The following is a 22506-nucleotide window of genomic DNA, read 5'->3' as shown; positions in this document are numbered from 1 at the left end:
TCAGAAAATTGATTAGACAGCCTGCCAACAAAACATCATTTTTTGATGAACCTGAGCACCTTGGCTGAAATTATGAGCTAAGAAGTATTTCAGGCATGTCAAGTAATGAGAAGAGGAGAATCCCTTCTTTCTGATTGCAGTAGCCCTCCCAGGGTGTCTTATAATTTGGACTGCCATTCTACCCTCTGATTGATGACAGGGAAGCGTGCTTGCCTGCCTGTGCTAACAGAGTTAGATAAATCTGTCAGAAGATCCCAGGAAAAAAATACGCAGAGTACTTTAGAAGCACTAGGTTAGTCTTGTCTTCGGATTTGAGAAAGATGTTATGAAAGAACAAGCTAATGAAACAGAGGTCTGAGAAAACACTGTCCCTTTCACTGCTGAATTCTTGCCAACTGACTGTGCATGTGAGTTCTAAAAGATGAATCTGAGCAAGGTTGGCTGCTGCTGAATCCAAGGTGCCCACTGAGAACACAAAAATCTGTACCAGTGAGAAAGAAGTCTTTCTCACTAGCTTTGCTCCAGGTCTTGGAGACTAAGTGAACCACAGAGCCCAAGTTATTCTCTGAGGAGAAACTCACTTTTTTTTTTTTTTTTTGGGGGGTGGGGGGGGGTGGGGCAGGAGGGAAGGTAAAAAAAAAAAAAACCAAACCAACAAAGAAACAGCTGCACATTCCAGTGCCAGAAGAGAAGCTTCTAGGAACCTCTACCACCATAGGGATTATGCAACTATTTCCAACAGGTACTCAAAAGTTAGTTTAGGTTTGATTCAGCAGGCTTCATTCTCCTAAATGCCTGACTTTTTATCTTTATTATGCAGCTAAGAACACTTTCAAGAACAGTTCTAGTAAGGACTTGGCTTCAGTGATGAGAAATTAGTTTCACTGGATAATAAGGAATCACTTTCATATATGTTGTCCTTAGATTACAATACTAAAGTTGTGATTAAAATTATGTATGAGACTCTTAAATACTTCCACTATAAAATATGTAACCATGTTTAATGCCTTGACATCAGAACGTGAAAGGGTAACAATCCTGCATGATGGATAGGGTAAGAAGCTGAGACAGAACTGAAACAGGGCACTGAGACAAGATCAGAGTTAATGGAGGAGCCAGCAGATTTGGCACAGCCTCAATGAGCTTCAGAGGGCAACAAAGGCAGGGCTGCAGCAAACGTGGCAGAGGCCAACAGCTGACTGCCATGTTACAGTAGTCAGAAGGAAGCCCATATACAACTGGGAACATTTCACCTCTTGTGTAGCCCTGCAGGCTTCTTTGTCTGGGGCACAGTGAAAGCCTAAATCATCATTTAAGTGGGAATAACACTAATGCTTATAGAAAGTGACAAAAAAAATAAATCTCAAAAGGCACAGCAGTACAGATTAACACATCCAGAACTGTTCTCTGTCTCTATATTACGAACTCAAGATCTCCTTTGCTTTTTGGTGAGCAGACTACCAATTTGGCACCTCATCTCTTACAGCCAAAAATTCAGCAAAAGGGAAAACTTCTTTTGAGAAGCATTTAGAGAAGTCAGTACTGGGAGAGTGGGAACTAAAGAGGCACATTTGTCAGTAAGAATAGTCTGAATCCTATAGATTGCAAGCATCTAAACAAAAATTTTTCAAACCAACATCAGCACCACTAAAATGACTTAGGTTTACCACAGAGGCATACAAAAAACTGAGTTACAGAGGCAGATGTTTGAAGTGGAGCCAAGTGCAAGCCAGATAAGAGATCCATTTACAAAATATTTCCATCCTTGCCCAATTCTACAACTGATAGACCAGAACCTTAATGGAACAAAACAGGAAGCTTTTCTTCAGTCATCCAGCACTGAGCACAGGCTGACATCCATCAGATGACTCTCTATGAATTTCTTGCTCCAACACAGCAAAAAAGACATTTACAATACAAGATAGCCATCTCCATATATCATGACCCAGATATTCCTTTTGGAACCCTCTCATTAAATAAAAGTTCACAGCCTAAGTAATCCAGCACTGCCTCGAGAATCCCTTTTTTTCATTTCCAGATTTACATAAAACCTTTAACTCCTGGTATTCTGGCCATTTGATACAAACAGCCATGAAGATAAAGTCGTTCAACAAAGCGTCTTAATACATCTTTCTGTCTCTTGCTCTGAGGATAAAAATAGAGCAACTGAAGTACTAAAAGACTAAATGGTTCATAAAAGGTTTGAAGATGAAGTCTTACACCAGCTGTGGCCAGAGAATTCTGAAGTACTTTTGGACTGCTGTACAAAATAAAACAGAATTCTTAAAGGCACTGAACTATGCATACAATGCTAGATGAGCTACAGCCCTTGAAGTCATTCAGAGTAGAATTCTGGGCATTAAATGGAGGGTTCTTAGATCTACAGGTAACGTGTAACTGAAATGGTTTCAGAGCAACATGGTAATGTTACAGTGACATCTGCAGAGTTCTGCAACAGAAGATTTTGACCATGTGTAATCATTTTCCGCCTATTTTTGAGTGCAGGCAGAGGTGCAAACAGAGCTGAGAAAGGAACAGAGGCTCTAGGACAGCCTGCATTCTGCTGCTTTCTCAAGCTATGTTGGAGGGGAAGGCAGTTTACACCTGTTGGATAGGTTCTTTATTTGGATTAGGTAATAGCTCACCTGGCTGGGCTCCAACAGCAGAATCACCACCACCTCTCAATAACTCTAAACCCCAGAGGCAAACATTGCGCTGGAAGAGAAACAGGCCAGGAATTCATTTCTCACATTCCTCTTCTTCAGGCAGGATGAAAAGCAGTGACTGATGAAATAAGAACAATTTCACTTGAGCTTTCCAAATCCCATTCCAATTCTCCTACTGAAGGATCCATTTGGGAAATGATGACCACTCAGGTCACATGCCTTCTGCACTATGTGTCTGCCTCTCTCACCTCCCTCCATTTTCCAGTAGCTTTCAAGCACCACTGAAAAGAGTCAGTATTTTCATGTATACAGTGCCTCCCAGTCCTAAACTCATGTACTGGAGAAGCTCTGTCTCATTATTCTATTTGAAAAGACAAAAGTAAAGGCTTAGGCAAAGGAATAAATAATATTTACTGAAGTGGCAAAGGAAGAACTCAAACCCCTAGCAGTTCTGGGCCTGTATCCAGCCTAGGCTACTGCAGCAAGGTCGCCTTGCTCCCAGCTTCCAAGATCCAGAATCCTTAGGGTAAATCTTACTGCTCTTTCAATCGCAGGAAGAATGCTTTTACTGCAGAATCACAGTCCTCTGCCCTGAGTCCCATGAGTATAAAAGCCATAAATAGAAATTCCAATGTCCAAAGTTAATAGAGAGCATAAAGAAGCCATTTGAAAAAGAAACACTGCAAGATGATGCTCTATCTTTGAACAATCTAAACTTGATATTCAAGGAAAAAGCATTAAGATGAGGCCTTAGTGGAGGTTTCTGCAGTATCAGGTATAAGTTTGCATTCTACATATATGTCTCAACACCAACAAACCTAAACTTACAGATGCATGAATGAAAAATGATCAAAAAGAAACAGACATTTCCCTTCTATTCTACACACTCATTCATGCCCTTATTTCACTGTGAACCTGCCAGCTCTGGGAACACAGCTCTATTTTCACAGGCCTAGTTTCTAGGATAGGCCTAAGAAGAACCTGTACTAGGCCCTTAGATAGATTCATAGAATCATTTAGGTTAGAAAAGAACTTTGAGATCACCCAAGTCTGTTAACCCAACACTGCCAAGGCCACCAGTAAACCATGTCCCTAAGCACCACACCTGGATGTCTTTTAAATACCTCCAGGGATGGTGACACAACCACCTCCCTGGGCAGCCTGTTCCAGTGCCTGACCACCCTTTCAGTGAAGAAGTTTTTCCTAATACCCAATCTGAACCTCCCCTGGTGCAACTTGAAGCCACTTCATCTTGTTCTGTCATTTGTTGCTTGGAAGAAGAGACTGACCCCCACCTCGCTACAACCTCCTTTCAGGTAGTTGTCGAGAGCAACAAGGTCCCCCCACAGCCTCTTTTTCTCCAGGCTAAACAACCCCCCCTTCCTTCAACTGCTCTTCATAAGACTTGTGCTCTAGACCCTTCACCAACTCCATTGGCCTTCTTTGGATGTGCTCCAACACCTGAGCAAGAAGCTAAACACAAATGACAAATGAGCTCCTGAGCGCATTGCATTCTTCAAAAAGCCACAGCAGCAATTTAAACTTACCTGACTGATGAAGAGACAGATCGTTTGTCAGCTATATGAGCATCTGACTGAACAGCCCACAATGACCCTCTTTTGTTGAGTGGTGACCGGTAGCTCTGTGGGATGGCTGCATTCCCCTTGCTTATAGCTCCACTTCCCCAGGTCAGGTTTGTTAACTAAACGGGTAAAAAAAAAACCAAAACAATAAACCACTGTCAGAAACAATTAAAAGCCAAGAGAAGAGCAAAAGGTGTCATTAAGTAAACTGAACAGAGTATGTACTAAGAGAAGACTGCTAGAGAAGGGAAATCTTTAGATGCAGAAAAACCATGCCAGTTGCATAAAGCAGCAGGAGAGACGACACCAACAATTCAAATGCCAGCATTAAAACTACAACTCTCTGCCTGATCCCTGGAACATGAACTAACATTGCAACTGGCAACACAGTTGCCACTCCTTCCCCGGTTTAGTAGCCCAAGGCATCTAAGCATTTTTGTAAATTCAGTCTTAACTCCTACTTCAAGTTCTGGACAGGATTAAATTGTAGTGGTTATGCACTAGGCTTCTGCCCACTTCTCCAAAAGCAACTGGTTTTGTCTCATCACTTCTCAGCTCTGTCCCTTCCTGTTCTTATTCCTTGCCTGTGTGTCATTATTCTCACCCAGTCAGTCCCAGCTTCCACGTTTCAGGTGTTACTGTCTTTATTCCACCCATTCTAGTTTCATTCTTACAGACTGCTAGCACTGGCCCACCCACTACTTCTGGCCTGGAACTTCCCACAGAAGTAATCCGATTTGTCTTCCCACACCTCTCTTCTTAGTTCCTCTCCTGGTTGCTCACATGCCCTATGTCCAAATGGTTCTAGTTTTATTCCCCTCTCCAGCCCACTCCTTTTGCTAGCCTCTTTGCTCATCCAGTACCAGAATGTGGGCTCCTCACTGGACCACCACACTGCCATTCCTTCTATTTCTGCCCTTTCACCCAAATGGTTCCCAGTGTCCTCTCCCAAATTATGTCCAGGTCCAGTTTCACAACCTACTTATCCTAGCTGTTCTCCATGCTTTGGCAGAATGCAGAATAAGTGGGAATTCAAGTCAGATAGGCTCCCAAACCCAGCACACACCAGGTCACTGAGAACACAGAAGAACAGGGTCTCAAGCCTCAGTACTCTAGACATGCAAATACAGAGATATTTAGTTTAGCATCCTCAGTATGGAGGGAACCTCCAAGTAGCTGAGAAGCTCTAGTAGGCGTTGCGGAGTATATTTCACCTGAAGCTTTTCAGATAGTTACTGTGCAGTCAAGCTTGGACAGAATTTTAAATTCCAAAATGCTATTCTGAAGCATAGGAGATCCAGAGACTTAAAAGAAAAGGTTTACACATATTAAAACTCACAAAATATTATTTTTTTTATCCAGCCTTGGTTTTGGCTGGAACACTTCACCTTGCCTGAAGTGTTCCAAAAACTGAACATTAAACACAGAAAACATGCATCCAAATGGACAACGTTTCAGAACATTACAAGCAATTTAAAACAAGGTCTTACAGTGGACTTATCAGGCAAGCTTAGTAATGGGCAGTGCTGCCTACCTGATACGGAAAACAGCATTAGGTGTCACTTTGGAGCCTCTACCTCACCCTTAAAAATGTGTTGCCTTCTGTAGAATTTAATTAAAATGTAAAGCATTTTCATTGCAATAACAGAAAGCTTCTAATTACGTTTAGCTCTGACTGTGCCAGGCACTATACAAACACCTAACAATGACAGTTTCTGGCCACAACGAGTATATTGTCTGAAAAGAAGCAAGAATGGCAAATGAGGCAAACAGAGGCCAACATGGTAAATGAAACAGGATATACACAATTCTTAGCTTGTCAGCAACAGCGATCACAACTTTGTTAACACATCCAATGGTGAAATGAAGATGACTTCATCCAATTTTCTCTCCTCATCATCTTGATACCACGACCCACTTAGTCTGATGAATTACCACCTCACCCCTGCTCTATTAACACAATATGCTTTACTCTCTAATACTGTATCACTGTTTATTTGAAAGCTGTCTTTCTAAGCAAAGCAGGTGAGCAAATAGCTTAGCATGGGTAGTAGAGACATTTCACACATTCCAGATAGACAGGTGTTTAAACTACAGCAGGATTAAACACAAGCAAAGGATTCAGAATGAGGGAGAGAACACCAGCAAGAGTGTTAAGGTTTAGCTGCAGCCAGCCCACCCAGATGGGTGTTCCTGCTTGTTACTGTGCCATGTGCTGAGATATTTCAGCTGCTATAATTAGCTTGCCAGGATGTTGCCTTGGTAGATTGCCGGGGCACCCCCAACACATCTGTGCTGAGCCGAGTGGCTTCATTTTCTAGTGATTAGTCCTCCTGTGCACCTAATGAAACTCTATTCTTCCCTTCATACAGGCAAATACTTAGCAGCAAATCAGTTGCTACTTTGGTTTGAAAGAAGGTAACATACAACACCTGAACCAAAGCAGGTACCAAAATTTCCATAAAGAATAGCTTTTGCAGCCTCAGAAACTGCGGCAGTGGAAAAAAACCCAACCAACCAAAAAACCCAAAACACAAACCCCAAAACCCAGGTTAACCAAGACAGGTTAGTGGGGCTCAGCAGGGAAAGTGTTTCTTGGTGTGGATTTACTGGAATAAAGTTTTCACATTGATTTGTATCAAGACAGGTTCAAACTCTCCTGCTTGGTAAGGTTCCTGTTTCTCATTAGCAGTGAGGGACTTCAGAGTATTTTTTCCTGACACTGACAGTATGATAGGAGACATGTGTGCTGCACTGCACGCTTCAAGCATCCCTATTTTCAAACACCTCTCCTCACACCAATATGTTCTACGTGGAGCCTGTAAAAGGCAAAACAACACACAGCTAGTATCTTTCATGATAGAATGATTCATAAAGTTTTGCCCCATTTTTTGAACTGTTGGGGACAGCAAAAAGGTCACAAGCCGAAAGGAACATGCTGAGTAAAGAACACAATGGGATAGTAAATTCCAAAAAGCTCTCATGGAATAAGGAGAACCCACTTGATGTACTTCTATTTATTATATAACATCAAGAAATAGGGGAGGGAAGAACGCGTGAGTTGTCACAGCCATATCAGTAAACAGAGCCTTATCTTAGAAAACCTAACAGCATATATATGTACTGTTATAGTTAGTTCAATATAATGGCAATAACCAAAAGACAAATTATGGCATAATGCCATAATTTATTGATTTTTTTAAGCATTATAAGTTAAGTTTATGACTGCAATACACTTGCCTTCTTGACAGCAGAGACACATAAGCTTAAAAGAATTGGTCTCTATGGTCTTGCTTTGTTCAGAGAAATTTCTGAATAAATTTAAGATTGAAAACAAGGCCAAAACAAAGAATGATAACTGAAAGTGCTGGATATAAGAGCTGAGCGGTTTGTTTTTGTTAGTCTCCTTTATAATTTAAATAAGAAATATGAAATCTCCAAATACAGATAGGAAGAAAGTCAGTCCCAGGATAGAACTTGTTTCTAATGAATAGCACCCTACAGATAAAGACCCGTTGTATAGCAAGTTTAAGAAATCACAAGCAAGAGTCAGAAGAGGAGCATAATGTCTTTTCACATTCTGATCTACACTGTACTATCCTTTCAGTAGTTTCCCATTATCATATTCAAGAATCTTTTTTCTATAATAAAGTATTTTGATCTTGTCTAATGTTTCAAATAAGCTAAAGCATCAAATGTTAACAATGTCCAAAAATAAAAAGAATAACAATTAAAAAAAAAAAAATCAGTGCTGCAGATCAACCCTCATGAACTGAGGAAAAGCCTCCTAAAAGCCTGAGTATGTCTCTTGCTAGTTTGCAGGAGTCAACCAGGGTGAACAGGGACACATCATCGCTAGAAGTTGTTATTCTGCTCCTCTTGGCAGAGAGTGGAAAAGTGACTTAAGTTTTCACTAGCAACATCCTGAACAGCAGATCCTGAGTTTCACTGGTCAGTGTGTGACAACACTGGGGCAGCAACACAAAAAATAAAAAAAAAAATGCCTATTTCACACTCCCCAGCTGGAAGTTTTAGTATTTTTCTGCCAGAGGTCAGTCACATCCTGTCGCCTACAAAGCACTCAAGTTCAGTCTGAAACAGGAGAAGACCTAATGCCACAATGTTTTTGGCACAACATAACCTATCAACAACTTTCAAAGGTATATACGAACATAAACTGTTCACCAAGAAACCTTTTCATATAAAGAAAGATTGGACAGGGATCATATAAGACACACGTTAAGATCACTGCTCCTCTACCTTGTGAGCAGAGCAGAATCTTTAGGTTTTGATGCTTCACACAGGACAAGATGACACTGTATCATAAGCTCAAAAAAGGAAACATTCCACTAGAAAACCAACAATGTGCAAAATGTCTCAGCATTTGTAAGATCTTCTTTGCCTTTTGATCTATTTCTTCCTGTGTGCTGTTTGACTCCTTCAAGATCCTTCAGTCAATCCTTGGTTTTCCATTTTATTACTTACTGTTCATTCAGCAATGCCATCTTCATCCAATAGCTTGGAAAAGAAATGTTTCTTTTCTTCCATGACCTGGCTTCCACAGTCAATGTATTTTCAACCACCAAGCCTTCCTCAGACACATATACCCCTGAGGCTTTCGAGATCAGTAAAATATTTATATTCGCAGGAACAGAGAAGAGCAGCTAACAACTTGCCATGAAAAAAAAAAATAAAAAAATTTGCTGCATTCTTTCACTTATGTTTTTCTTCTTTCAACCTTCAGAGATCACTATGACTAGATACTACAACAATACAAATACTCACTGTTCATCTGCCCTCTCCTCAGTCTGTGTGCTGCATTTTCTGGGCTTCACCACAGAGCTCCCATGTACACCTGTGATCTAGCGCAGGCTAGCACGGCTTGGCCTAACAGAGAACCCAGGTCTTCCAGTACTATTGGAAACAGTCCACCTGCCTTGCCTGCCTTCATACACTGAGATACTGGGATGCAACAGGCCATGCTACTGTGGGAAACATCACGGGATCTTAAACTACCTCTTCCCTTAAGAGGCCAAGGAAATCCCAAACCACAAATCTCTAATACATACGCTTTCACTGTCTGAATAGTGGCACAAAGTATACCTAAAACAAATTCCTTGAAGAAAACATATAATACAAACAGATTTTTTTAGGGACATTTTTGTTACCCAGGCCAGCTCGCTAACCACACCCCATATTACAACACCTTCATTTTATGTACAGATTTGAATTTGCAGGAGCAACCAGACAGAAGAAGGGAAGAATTGGGGCTAACAGGCTGGGAAGTGTGAAAACTGTGTGTGCACCAAGGCTGATCTGGCCAAAGGCCTGTGACATTCCTTCTCTGCTCGTGGAGCTTACCAGCTTACAGGATATACATATGCATACAGAGCACAAGTGTTCCCGTCTCCAGAAAATGTTTCAAAGACCTGCCAGAGACATTCCTGGGAAACCTGACAAACTTGCAAATTCCTTTGTAGTGTCTCCAGCATATGCATCCATTTAACAATAACAAAAAAACCCCGAAAAACCCCACCAAGTTAGAGCTGCTGCTGTGGATGGCTGAACTCCTCTATTCCTTCTCCTGAAAAAGTCAGGCTTTCATTTAGACAATCTCTGCCTCAAAACTTCCCAGTGGGAGTAATTTTGATAAGGCACAGTCCTGCCAAATGTTTGATGATCAGGGCGTAATCTTTCCCATAACATGAGTTCTAGCTGCTCAGCCTGGCCCATTTGGTGACTCTCTGCAGATGTTGCTGCATCCTAACAAAAGCCTCTGCTCCCATTCCCTTTGGAGCCTCGGAGCAGAAGGGGCTCAATTTGAGTACTGCAGAAATTACACTGACATTTTCGCTTCCTACCACCTCTGCTGAGACCAGTTATATTCCTGCTGATGCCACAAATCAGTAGTGTTAAAAGTAATTCTAGATCCTGTGTGAACAGCATGGGGATGAGGAAGAGATGGGGCCCTTCAACAGTACAGAGCTATGTGAGAGAGGAAGGAAAACGTCACTCAAGACTTCACCTCCTGGCTTCTTGCTCCTCTTCCTAGTTACAGTGAGATGCTTTTTTCCCTTACACTTCCCTTCCTCTCCATCAGTGGAGAGGTAAAAGCCCACCAAACAGTAACATAAGGAAAATAAGTCTGATTAAGACTCGGATGAAGTGGGCTGAGTCAAGGTAAGGGACTAACACGGAAAAAAACCCTTTAGTGGGGAAAATATTCCCACCGAATTTCTGCAAATATCTGCTGTACCCTGAGTTTCATGGTCTTTCTGCAGCCACCATGTTGCACTGCTGAGGTCTCGAACTGAAAGAGTTGATACCCACTGGCCCACTGGGACTTGTACAGTGTGTTTTGGCACATGAGCAGTTCACTTTGTGGCACTTTTCCTCTGCTGAGGACAAGGCAGGCCAGAGTACCGCACCGTGTAATTGAGACGGGTAACTAAGGAGTGGTGTGGGTTTCCATATTGTTGTAGCTGATGTTAAGGTGAAGCTCACTGCTTTGGGATTCCTGTGGCATATTATCCCCACAAGGTCACTCTGGGGCACTGTAAAGTACCTGTTCCAATTCTTCCTCTCTCTCTGCCCTCATCCTAAGGTTTAGCAAACTTATCTACTTCTTGCTAATTTCCACCTTCTGTCCAAGTGAAAAATGTAGAATGAGAGAAGTACCCCATCCTCCTATGAATCTGTCCACATGTTTGCAGGAATCCTGGCTGCCTAATCTTGGGCACTGACTAGCTGCATAGCAGAGATGGAGGCAGCTCAGTATAGCCCTTGCCTGGGTGGTCTGATGTTATCCCTGTGATTAAACTCCCTGGCTAGAAGAATTGGAGCTGTTCCTAATGATAGCTGGGTCCTGAAATCTCACACTCTCCTTCACAGAGAGGGGCAGAGCTCCCACCAGGCCTCCCCTCCTCCACCTCTTCCTCCTCCTCCTCCTGGCGAAGCTGGCCAATTCAACCACATTCTTCAGCTCACTAGCATTAATAACTACAAAGTACTACAGCCTGGTACATATCAGCTGCAGCCCCATACACCAGCCAGTGATAGGGACCCCACACAGATCCAGCACTGCAGAAGAAAACCTTCTTTTTACCTTACAGCATATTTCAGAGAGAAGTAGCACGCTATTTACAAAGAAAAAAATGCATACATATCTAGGATCCTGCCACCTGGCTTCGGATCTACACACATGCTGTGCATTTTAATGCCCTGCCTGTAGAAAGTCCCACAACGCAAGTACAGAGAAATATTTTATGCTAAACATACATGAAATAAAGACTTCAGGATTAATGCCTGGTAAGGAACACAGCAGAGGGAAAAGAAGCCTGGATTATTTTGGTCACAGCCTTCATCCATCTATCCATTAGGATAAGCCAATGGCTAACAGTAGGTACAGGCAAAAAAACCCTCCTAGTTTATCTGTCCAGAAGTAAAATAGTAGCCAGCAAGGTCCCTATAGCACAAATCAAGACAAGAAAAACAATTAGTCCCTATACAATGATAGGAACTTAATTGAACTGCGTCTTCAGGCTTCATTCCCCAATTCATCACCAATGTATCTGCCTTGATTCTCCAATAGTACTGTTACTGTCTTAGGCTTATGCTAGGCAATGGACAAACAACACAAAAATCTCAGGACAATTGAAAAATTCAACTGAGTATTATTAACACACTGACAACACTGCAGGCAAACAATGACAGTACACATACTGACAGAGACATCACCACTTTCAAAAATAATTACCCATCATCTGCATGCCATAACTAAGGAAATTGCTAATTCTAGATATTGATTTCCTCACAAGTGTCTCAATAACCCACTTACCATAAAGGAAAAATTTAGCTTGACTACAGTAAAGCAATGTAGTAAAGAAGTCATAAATATGGAAGCAGCAGCATAGCACACGTTCCTTAATATTAAAGACAAAAGGTCAGTTCAGAGCAATGGCCCAGCAAACTTGCTATCCTGCCTGACATATTTCAGAAGATAGAAAAACTTCTACTTTCCATGCATCTAACTGAACATCTTATTGCTAAGGAAAATTAATTTGTTGTTTCTGTATGTTAAAAGCTAGGGATCTATCATTTGCAAAATGATCATTATTCTGTCTGAGGTAGCAATGGCCTGTTAAGCTTTCTGCCTTAATGGTACCTTGCTGTAGGAAGTTTCAGAAAGTATATTCTGTGAAAATAACTATTCACTTTTAGAACCAGTTTTTACTCTGATGTCCTTCTACTAAACTGAATATCCCCTTCTTATAAGAAACACTAATAAAGTGAGCTTTATTTACCTTGTCATCTGCTGCTCTGCATAATCCCTTCATACCTACTTCCTCCCTAAACCTACTTGGTATTTTTGCTTCCTTGTTAAAAATGCATTTTGCAGTTAATTGTTATAGTCATTCACCTGTGAATCCCAGTTATTCTTCTTACATTCACTTTAGGAATGGCAACCAGAACTGAAACCATTTTCCAAGGGAGGGCATGTAATTGCTGCTTACATAATTACATACTATTTCCTATCCTGTCCTTTAAACATGCTGATAATTTGTTTGTTGCCTTTACTGCTTGACTTAGAACACTTACCTTCATGGAGCTTTCTGGAACAAAACTCATTTTTAATTCCCTAAATTATTTATTTGAAGCTTATTACTTTAAATGGTTTAAATTATTGCTTGTCACATCATCAGTTATTTGTAAACACCGGACTTACTCTGGACAAGACGAAGGCAGAGAATGTAGTTAAATTTCTCTTTGTTAAATTAGCTTTTCTCATACTAATCAACAAAAGAATACAGATGTACTGACAAATAACCAGGAGGTAGGCTCAAGTTTAAGTTTACAGCACACGCATAGCTTGACACTGGTTGAACATCTGGACACTTGTAGCCCACATTGTACTGAAGGTAACAAGAAGTTACCTTATGTAGTGAACATGAGCTGCACAAGCATCTGTTCACACGGATGAATACTATGGAGTAGTTAATCTACTGTAAATTCACACCCCTTATTACCTTAAAATAACTTGCTTTTATATTCATTCTTTAGATAAAATTCGCCAGTCATTATGAACCTCCTCCTTGCAAATCTTTGATGTTACACTACAGCATGTGTATTCTGAGTTTTCAGTTATCCACTTGCTGGCCAGTTGTTGGTTTTGAGAGGGTTTCTTTGTTGTTGGCTGTGTGGTAGGGTTTTCTTTTTGGGGGGTGGTGTGGTGTTTGGGTGGTTTGTTTGTTTTCTTTTTTCTTTCTGTTTTTCATCTGTAACAAAACTTTACCTCCCACCTTTCAGAGACCTGGCTTGCTTAACAGTCCTTGCTGAAAGCTTGTCAAAAACTTTTTTGAAAGTTTGAACTCCACTTCTACTAGATGCTACTTTTTTCAGTTCCAATTCTAATAGATCAAGACACAGGTTGGGTAGTTTGGAGAGTTTTTTTGATCTGAATTATGTTTATCTGGGTGAACTAAAATTCCATTTTAACATCAATTTAATATATATCTGCTAGTGGAGCGAGATTCACTGCTTTAATTTACAGGAAACGTTAGGATCCTTATTACAGGTAAGTGCATTTATTGCCTTTCTGTCCTCTTACACCAGTTTTACCACACCTTTCAGTAGAAACTTTGTCACTTCGTGGTTTGTTTCTGAACCTACATGTACACTGTCCAGCCACAGAAGTCTCACAAAACATTTTTTTGCTCATCGTTGCTCCTAGGAGCTTAACTTCATTACCTGGAAAGAAAAATATTTCTCTTCTGTACATACTACAGTGAAAAATAATGCACAAGATATTTAGTATCTCTAATGCCCACATCCTCTAAAATTTGTTTCTACAAACCTAGACTATATCCCCCCTAAACGAGAAATTAACCTATCCATAGCATATTTAAGGAAATCTGATTTCCTGTGCCATTCCCACACATCTCCCTGGCTAATAACTACATTATTCACAAGTCTGTTGCATATTATATTTTGAAGATCTTTCCTCTCTATGTTCCCCCAACTCACAAGGAAGTAGCAGCACATGTTGCATCTAGATCCAAATTAGAAGCCTGTTCACTGCTAATTAATATATGCATTCTGACTGGCTAGGCAGCTGTCCAGCATGTTGAATTCCCCTTGATTTTAGCCCTCGACGGACACATTCTCATGGGCCTTGCACTTCTGTACACTTAACATTTTTCATAAAATGGAAAGATGTTACAGGTAAGATGTACTATCTTCAAGACGGATTTAGTTGAAACTTGGGGAATTTGGACAGGGGCTTTTTCTTCCTTACATGTTTTCTTAAGACCTTTTGAGCTCAGATACCTCCTTATTATCCTACTCAGCCATGAACTTATCAGGTTAATACTGGATCCTCAAAGATACACGTTTTCCATAGAGATCCCTGTGTTGCTAACTCCCAAATGTCCTGGGTAGTTAACTAGAGGAACACCTTGTTATTTTTGGATACTATGGAGTACTATAGTTAGATGGTGAGTACTGCAAAAATCAGACAGTGTTTGAAAGACCTCTTATGGACAGAGGTACATAACTCTCACTTTGTCACAAACTTAAAATCAGCTTTTTTATTGGACTTATGTAATCACAAAAACATTGTAAATTTGTGGTTTTAAGTAAATAAAATGGAATAAGATTCCTCAGAAGTAGAAACTAACATTCCTTCTTAACAGTTATATTTAAAGATTCTCCCTAGCAGCTTCACTGCATTTATTAATATGTAATGCTGAATATTTTATCTTTCTTATTTTGACTGCAGACTGTCATACTCCAGTGTGTCCTCAAGGCAACACCTTTCCTGCACTTACTATTAAAGACAGCTACAAAAGTTACCCAAACAGCTGCTCCTTTTCTAGTCTAAGATATAATACTGCTCCTCTTTTCTCTCTATTCATCTCTCTTTCATTCCTGCAACTGGGCAGTAAGGCATCATACAGTGAGGCAGGAGATTAAAGTAATGACTTACAGGTTTCAGACCAATATTTCTATTGTGTAACACTATGAAGGCACCTTTGTTTTTCCATCCATGTTATAAGCCTGTAGATGCACTGTGAAATTTTATAATGAAAAATATTTTTCAAAAATACAAATTAATGAAATGCCAAATGTTCTCACACACTTTTTGAGACAGCCTGTGAGGACTGAAAACTGTGTACAAGGGAATGAAATCGCACTTCAGTAAGGCTTTACCTTCCTACCGTCTCCACCTCCCACATTATAAGAACTGTTCATTTTATGAGTATCACTGTGAAGTTCCCATCTGGCATTTCAGAAGTGAATGAAGAGGACTGACAAGACAGAAAACTGATGTAATCACAAAAATCTTGTTTTCTTAAGATGACAGATTTTAAGTGTCTGGTTCAAAGCTTGGCAGATACTTACACATAAAATCTTCCCTTTGAACATTTGTCACTTCAGCGGTCAATTGGCTTAATAAATTAAACCATTCTAAATCAGAAGGTAGAATACAAGAGAGCAAGAGAGAAAATGTGAAACAGGTGCTTTGGGCATGGGTAGGAAACTGTGAAGAACAGCAGAAACTGGACAAAGACAGAGGTGGACTCCCAACCATAATGGCAACATCATTCCAAGCACAGCTGCTGAGGTTACATTGCTGGGAACCCCGGAGACCCATGCTAGTACACAGATACCAGAAGCAATTATCACAAGAATGGGAATAGAAAACAAGCTTCCCAGCTGCTCTTGGAAGGAGATAATGTATTCAGAGTGCCCCCGCCCCCAAGACACAGCTGGGCACAACACAGGGAGCCAAGGCACAGACAAAGGCATTCAACTCTCATAGATGTTCCTGCCCTTGGAAAAGAAACGCGGTCGACAGCAATAGTAGTATTTTCAAAAGTCTCTCTTTCATACACCCCCCCAAATCAATAGTCCTAATCTTGCCATTAAACATAATTAAATCCAAATATCAAGTCCCTTTCATACCAGCCAGGTACTTTCCAACAAGGTAGACTAACTACAAGTTTCTGGAGTGGCTTAATTGTACTATTTTTGTTATTTAGGTAAATGATGTTCTTTTCCAGGGGTCATCTTCATGCCAATTTATTTTAGAATGCTTTTAAAGTAAAAGGACTATTATATTTCAAGTGACTTAAACAGAGGGGTGAAAAGGGGGGAAATAACTCAGGCTCCTGTCTAGAAATGCATAGGGAAGTAGTGCCCTGATTAACTAAATCACCCTCATACAAGCTCTATCTCTAACCTCCTCTCAGCCTTCAATCCCTTACTTTTCCTGTCCCAAAGCCATCATTTTCATAACCCAGAGTTCTTAAACGCTCCCATACCAGGACTTTCGCCCTTTCAACACATACCAATGGCCTTTGACTTCTTACTTTTCTCCAGCTGTTTACTTCCACATGTTTCTCTACCTCCTCTGCCCCTCCTGGTTCAGACCAAATCCTTGTCTGCCCAAATCTATAACCATGCAGTGCTCAAAAATAACTTCACTAATATCTACCCTTCTGCAAATCACTTCCCAGGCTGCCAGCCTACTCCGTAAAGCCTGCACTTCTCCCGTTCATTCCATCCCCCTGCTTCAAATCAGCATCCACCCCTATTGGCTCAGTGCCAGGTGTTCAGGTTCCAGGTCCCTCAACAATCAGCCCAACACTTGCACGGCTCCTCCAGTTTTGCCTGTACAGGAATCTGCTGCCCTATTATGCTTTTATTGTATGCTGGTACCTCTTGTCACCCCTCATTGTCATACCAGCCTTGTCGTCCCCCAGAACTAAAAGCCTTGGTCCTTGTTGCCAGCAGGCTTTAAAAGCCAGTCTTGCATCAAAAAAAAAATAATCAGAATGACTTAGATGACAGAAGAGTAGAATATGTCTAGGGAAAAAAAAAACAACCAAAACTCAAGTAGCAGCCATATGCTTGAGCTGCATTCCTTTGGGCCTTGCAGTTACACCTGAACCTTCCAAAACATCACCGTTTCATGTATGATTAAAATAATAGTCTCAGCTTAGTAACTAGTGTGCCATAAATTCAGTATTGAAGAATCGGATTGCCTTAAAAGAAAAACTGTTCTCAACTACACCACCCAAATTTTCATACTTAGCAATCAGATTTCATCTCTCCAAAGGGATTATAGCATAAATATGGCCTGGAGAACCACAGCAGAGAGCAGATGTCTAGGGCTGAATGAATGCGGGCTCAGGAAGAAAATTCATTGTCAGATAGAGCTCCAGCTCTAAACTGTTCGTTGACTTGTGAATCCCTTTCTACACGGATCTTTTTCATGACAAGAGAAGACCACTAAGACACAACCCAACCCCTGTTTCTGTATTTCCCTAGAGAAGCAAAGCCTGTACAAACACTATGTAGCCAAATACAATATATATCAAGGTCACTCAGAAAATGTACGCTGTCTGCTAGGAGCTAAGGTCTTTATTGTTTGCTTGTCTTGAATAAGGGAATCGGCACCTTCATTCTCCTTCCATACATCTCCCACCTCTTCTATGGTAAAGTATCCTGGGAGAACCCAGAAGCAAAAAGCAATGCAGTCATATTTACCATGACCAACACATTTCCAGAGCTACCACAGCACTTCATATCCACTTTCAGACTTGAGTATACCTACCTACACTGACTGACTGACAGGTTTCAGCCTCCACCACCTACAATTACCGTTGTCACCCAACACAGCTGTGCTCAGGAAGCTGCACAGCCCTTCCCATGCAGATCTTTGTGAATTCCCTTCTGGACTCCCCCTTTTATACTTCCTAATTTAACTAAAAGTAACTAGCTATGGTAGGAATACCAAAGTTTAAAAATCATCTAATAGCTATATAAATGGCAGCAAGAGGACAACTTCGGTTCTCTAGACAGACCTAACAAACCACAACATTTGGAGCCAAGTGGGAAATGAGTGATTTTATGGAGAGAGTCTATGAATTTATTTTGAAAAGCTTTTTTCTGAAAAGACTGAAATAAATTAAGATTCATTTCAATTTTTTCCCCAAATATTTGTTTAGACACTAATTTTTATCCGTGGAAGCAGTTTCCACCATACGTTTAGCTTTCAACAAATCAGCATTTCCTAAATGAAAATGCTTCACTACCAAATCTCTTTGGAACAATTTTATTGACAAAGTTTAGCTTAAAAAAGCTGAATTCTGATTTCATTAAGCGAACCAGACTAACAGCTCTGAATATTACTGGACAAGCAAACAAGCTTCTCCCAATGTTCCCCATTCCACTTCAAGCTCTGAAAGATCAAATTCTCTAAGTACAGTCTGGCTTGATGCAAGATCAGGCCTCAGCATCACTGGTATATTCAGCGTTCACATTCTCTGCTGAGTCCATCATCAAGATGGTGGTTTGTTTTTGTGATTTAACCTTTAAAGTTCAAGACCTATCTGCAAAGATCAGAGTGCCAGTGTTAGTTTTGGAACTGCTCAGACTGAATCAAAGCCTTTAACTAGAATGTAGAAGGGTCCAAACATCTATTCAGCTTCCTAGAGTTATAAATGCACTCCACCTTTTGAAAAAGATGTACTGCCAGTCACGCAACCAGATATTCAAAATCCAAACATACAACAATAAAACTGAAAGAAGCAAAAAACAGTGAATAACAGTAGCTATTACAACTACTAAACATGCCTCAGAAAACTTAGCAAAGTATCACTGTTAAAACAATACTTCCAAAAATCAAAGTACCAGAGTGAAGATACTTAAACTGTTTGTCCCTAGCAAGTAAAGAGGGGAAAAATTTATTTCCAAGGTGAAGTGCCTACCTATCCTGGAGAACATCCAGTTGGCAGCTTAATTAACTGAGAAGCGTCCAACTTGAACACATCTGATGAACACAACTACAGCATATTTTAAAGAACAAAACATGACCACGTGTGTAGCCATTTAGGCCATAACAACTCAAACAGAATTACGAAACTAAGTGGAATTCTACCAGAAGCCAATGTAAATTTGATCTATACCACACGTTTAGCAGAAGGATTATCATATCCTACGCTAAGCACTTCATTCTGTCTTTAAGATGTTATTTGAATATAGGATTTACATCAGAACCCATCCTGCAGACTTCCATTCCCAGCACCGTGATGACACACTGGAGGAATGAGGAAGCAAATTGCACAAAAGCACAAATCTGAGAAGACTTAGGTTTATTGTTTAATGAGACCAAGCATAGATTTGGTTTTTTAGAACATATTTTCTAATCCAGTCTCACTTTCTTCTATACAAAGACTTTACCAACATTCTTGTCATCTCACAGAAAATCAAAATTCTGTTTGCTGTAAACACTTTAAAACAATAATATGACAGAAATTGATTTCATGAGATTTACTCCTTCCAGTATGTCTCAGCCCAGTGCTGACACAGAAGCCTGTGACAGACTGATGGCCTTTTCTGCTGTCACAGGGACTCCAGCTTTACTGCTTACATACCTGCTGTGTAAGGAGACTGATGTGGCTTGGTGGGGAATACTGACAGGCTGCTTGCTTTTCGGCCAGCTGCTGCAGTTCTGCTGCTACTACACTGGGGCTATAACGTTTGCCCTGGGAAGAAGTATCTTCTGCATCTTTGTGCATCCTGGCTGAGCCCACGCCCTGCCCACTTGGGCTGCGATGGCACAAACCTAGCAAACAAACATTTGGATATGCTTAGTGCGTGGTATGTCAGACTCTCAGCCTGCTGCTCACAGAGATTCAAAAGCACATATGATACTTTCTGCAGATTGTAAGGAGAATACAACCTTCTTTTCTGCATGGGTATTGCCTATATAAGCTTTCGTCAATTCCAAGCCTATATTCTCTTTATTATAATGTATCTAATGGCACCCAATTCAAGAGAATATTGGCTGCTGACACCTAAGATAAGTCTATAAAGTTTTTCCTTAAAAACAGATGCCCTTAAATAAGCTACTCAGTTGGAAAGTCAGATTTATTTTAATGCTAGAAAAGTTGTCAACAGCAACCCTAGTGAACATTTGCTGACCCTGATGTACAACCTAAAGCAAATGTACACCATCGTTAAAACAAAAATTAAAATATATGTATCAGGACCACAGCTATTAACCTGTGTGTTGTTCCCAAAACTTTCCTCATAGATTACAGTCTGCATCTATAAATCCTAGAGTTTCTTCTACCCTTCAGATTCCTTACAACCTAAAGCTGCATTGGTAAGCCATGTTCTACAAGACTCAATTCTGGAAATGTAAAATTTCTAGCTAATCCAGAACAGAGATTACACAGTCTCTATACCGAACTAACAGGTTATTACGCATCTCAGAATACTTACCTACTTTTGCAGAGGATGGTCGGCACAACCTTTGGCTGTAGATCTGAACAGCTCTCTGAAAAGATGAGAACGGGCCAATGGTGTAGCTACCAGAATGACAATGGCGTAACCCTGCAAGGCTAGAAGTATCACTGGACACTGGGTTTGTGGAAACAGAGCAGCTGTCAGGAGCTGTGCTCTGTGAGGAGGGCAGTGGGGATGAGGACTGAATCGGCCTGGAACCCACTGGAGGAGCCGGCAATGAATGGTGACCAGGCACCTGTGAATTTTCAGAGGCTGCAGGCGGAGATGGTATCCAGGATCTGGTACTTCTCTGGAACGTGGCACCAGAAACAGAGGAAGAAGCACTAGGAGCACTGCACCGAGGTGATTTCACTTCAGCATTTAAGGAGAAGGTGGATCCTTCTGGAACTACACAAAGATAATGAGCACACTTCATGAGAAAAACCTGCATTTCAGGTCTTTTAAATAATAACAACATACCAAAGATAACTCAAACACAGTGAAGCCAAAATGGCCTCATCTACCAGCAAACACAAGAAGAGGCTCTACATGATGCATATCCTCTTTCAAAGCTTGCCATATCTAGATCTTCCCTCACAGAAGAGCAGGTAACTTTCATACTGCTCACTCTACAGTATCTTCTCTTGAGTTTAAACAAAAAACCTGCAGAATCTTCCCCAGGACCGGGCATTTGAATCCTCAGTTTGAACCTGAAGGTTCCAACCTTTGTTTAAAGGACTATTAAAAAGAGTATGTGCAGTTGTTATTTTTCTTGATGATGATTTAAGCCAGTTCACTTACAGGTTGTTTTTACTTCTTTGGGTTTATAGCCTTTTAATGCTCCTTCTGCAGGCAGACCTGCAACTGAACTTTTGGGCTGATCACCTTTTATTTTTTTCACCACCTCAGGATGCTCTATAACAAAAATCAAGGAGTTAGAAAGTAGAACAATGCAACCGTGATATCTTTAGAATAGGACTGCAGAATTTAAAACTTGTTACAATGGACTTTCTTGCTAATATTTACTGTAGACCATGCAACTCTAATGATCACAATTGTACTGACATGGACTACTGGATATGTATAGCTGGCAATGAACTTCCTCCCATGGAACACCTAATTAGGGTCAAATATACAGACTCTGCATCCAATGGGTATGCTCACTGTAGGTAGTACAGTTTAACAGGCCTTGATTTCTCTCATCCCTTACTTTGAGTTCAGGATTCCCTGTTCATTTCAAATCTCAGTGCCTTCAGTCTGTTCATTCAACTTTTAGTCATGAGCCACCGTATCTATTTCTTTATAAACGCTAATCCAGATTCATCCCACTTTACTTCAGGCAAAGAAGGTATGATTACAGTTACTCTAGTCTTCCCAAAGTCAATGGAGGGGGCAGGGGGGAAGATATGCAACCTCAAGAAACCTTAGCAACATTCTGGGGGGCCTGTTCTCTTTCCATAGACTGAAGTTATACATTTGTCTGGGCGACATCATCTCAGAACTGCCTGTAAAACTTACCACCTTGAAGCTGTTTCTCTGACTGGTTACTGGTGTTGCTGGGGTTTGTGCTTGTGGAATTTGCTCCTAGGAAGACACTTGCTGACTTGTTTCTGTGTGTGTAAAATGTCAGCACTTCTTCCAGGTCACTTTCACTACAGTAAGGAAAGAAGAACAGATGTAAGTGAGGATTCCAAGCTTTCCTGCATTCACCTAACAATCAAAGACAAGAAATTATAAGGAGACTGAAGAAGGGAGTGTGGAAAAAAAGGTGAAAGTCAGACAAGGTGATGATTTGCAGTAATGATTTGCTCAGTTCTGCACGGTAGGACCAGAAGGAAAGGAACACGCCTTGGTTAAACCTGAGATTCCCACTGAAATGCCATTTTCTTATGCACTAGAAAATTCAAAGCATTCAGGAGCCTTCCCAAGATAAACAAAGAGTGAGTGAAAACACCGAACAT

At 40.7% G+C, this 22506-nt stretch overlaps 1 protein-coding gene across 9 annotated transcripts in view; it reads right to left on the bottom strand.

Annotated features, from left to right (window-relative positions):
* Window positions 1-22506, bottom strand: part of TTLL5 (tubulin tyrosine ligase like 5) — a 133204-nt gene that overhangs the window by 49640 nt on the left and 61058 nt on the right. For 6 of the 9 annotated variants that reach the window (XR_008733161.1, XM_055716167.1, XM_055716166.1 and 3 more), the window contains 5 exons: window positions 22064-22197; window positions 21347-21460; window positions 20543-20953; window positions 19690-19880; window positions 4214-4368 (listed from right to left, as the gene is read on the bottom strand). Coding sequence is in view for 7 of the 9 variants with exons in the window: in XM_055716167.1 (XP_055572142.1) it covers window positions 4214-4368; window positions 19690-19880; window positions 20543-20953; window positions 21347-21460; window positions 22064-22197 (1005 nt within the window). In the remaining 2 variants the exon portion in view is untranslated. Of the gene's footprint in view, window positions 1-2645; window positions 2785-3106; window positions 3258-4213; window positions 4369-19689; window positions 19881-20542; window positions 20954-21346; window positions 21461-22063; window positions 22198-22506 lie in introns of those variants that run through there. The other 3 variants (XR_008733162.1, XM_055716169.1, XM_055716170.1) reach the window with 3 other exon arrangements.

The sequence above is a fragment of the Falco cherrug genome, chromosome 7, assembly GCF_023634085.1.
Source record: "Falco cherrug isolate bFalChe1 chromosome 7, bFalChe1.pri, whole genome shotgun sequence".
NCBI lineage: Eukaryota > Metazoa > Chordata > Aves > Falconiformes > Falconidae > Falco > Falco cherrug.
The sequence above is the reverse complement of the archived record's forward strand: the minus strand, read 5'-3'. Positions and strand labels throughout refer to the sequence as shown.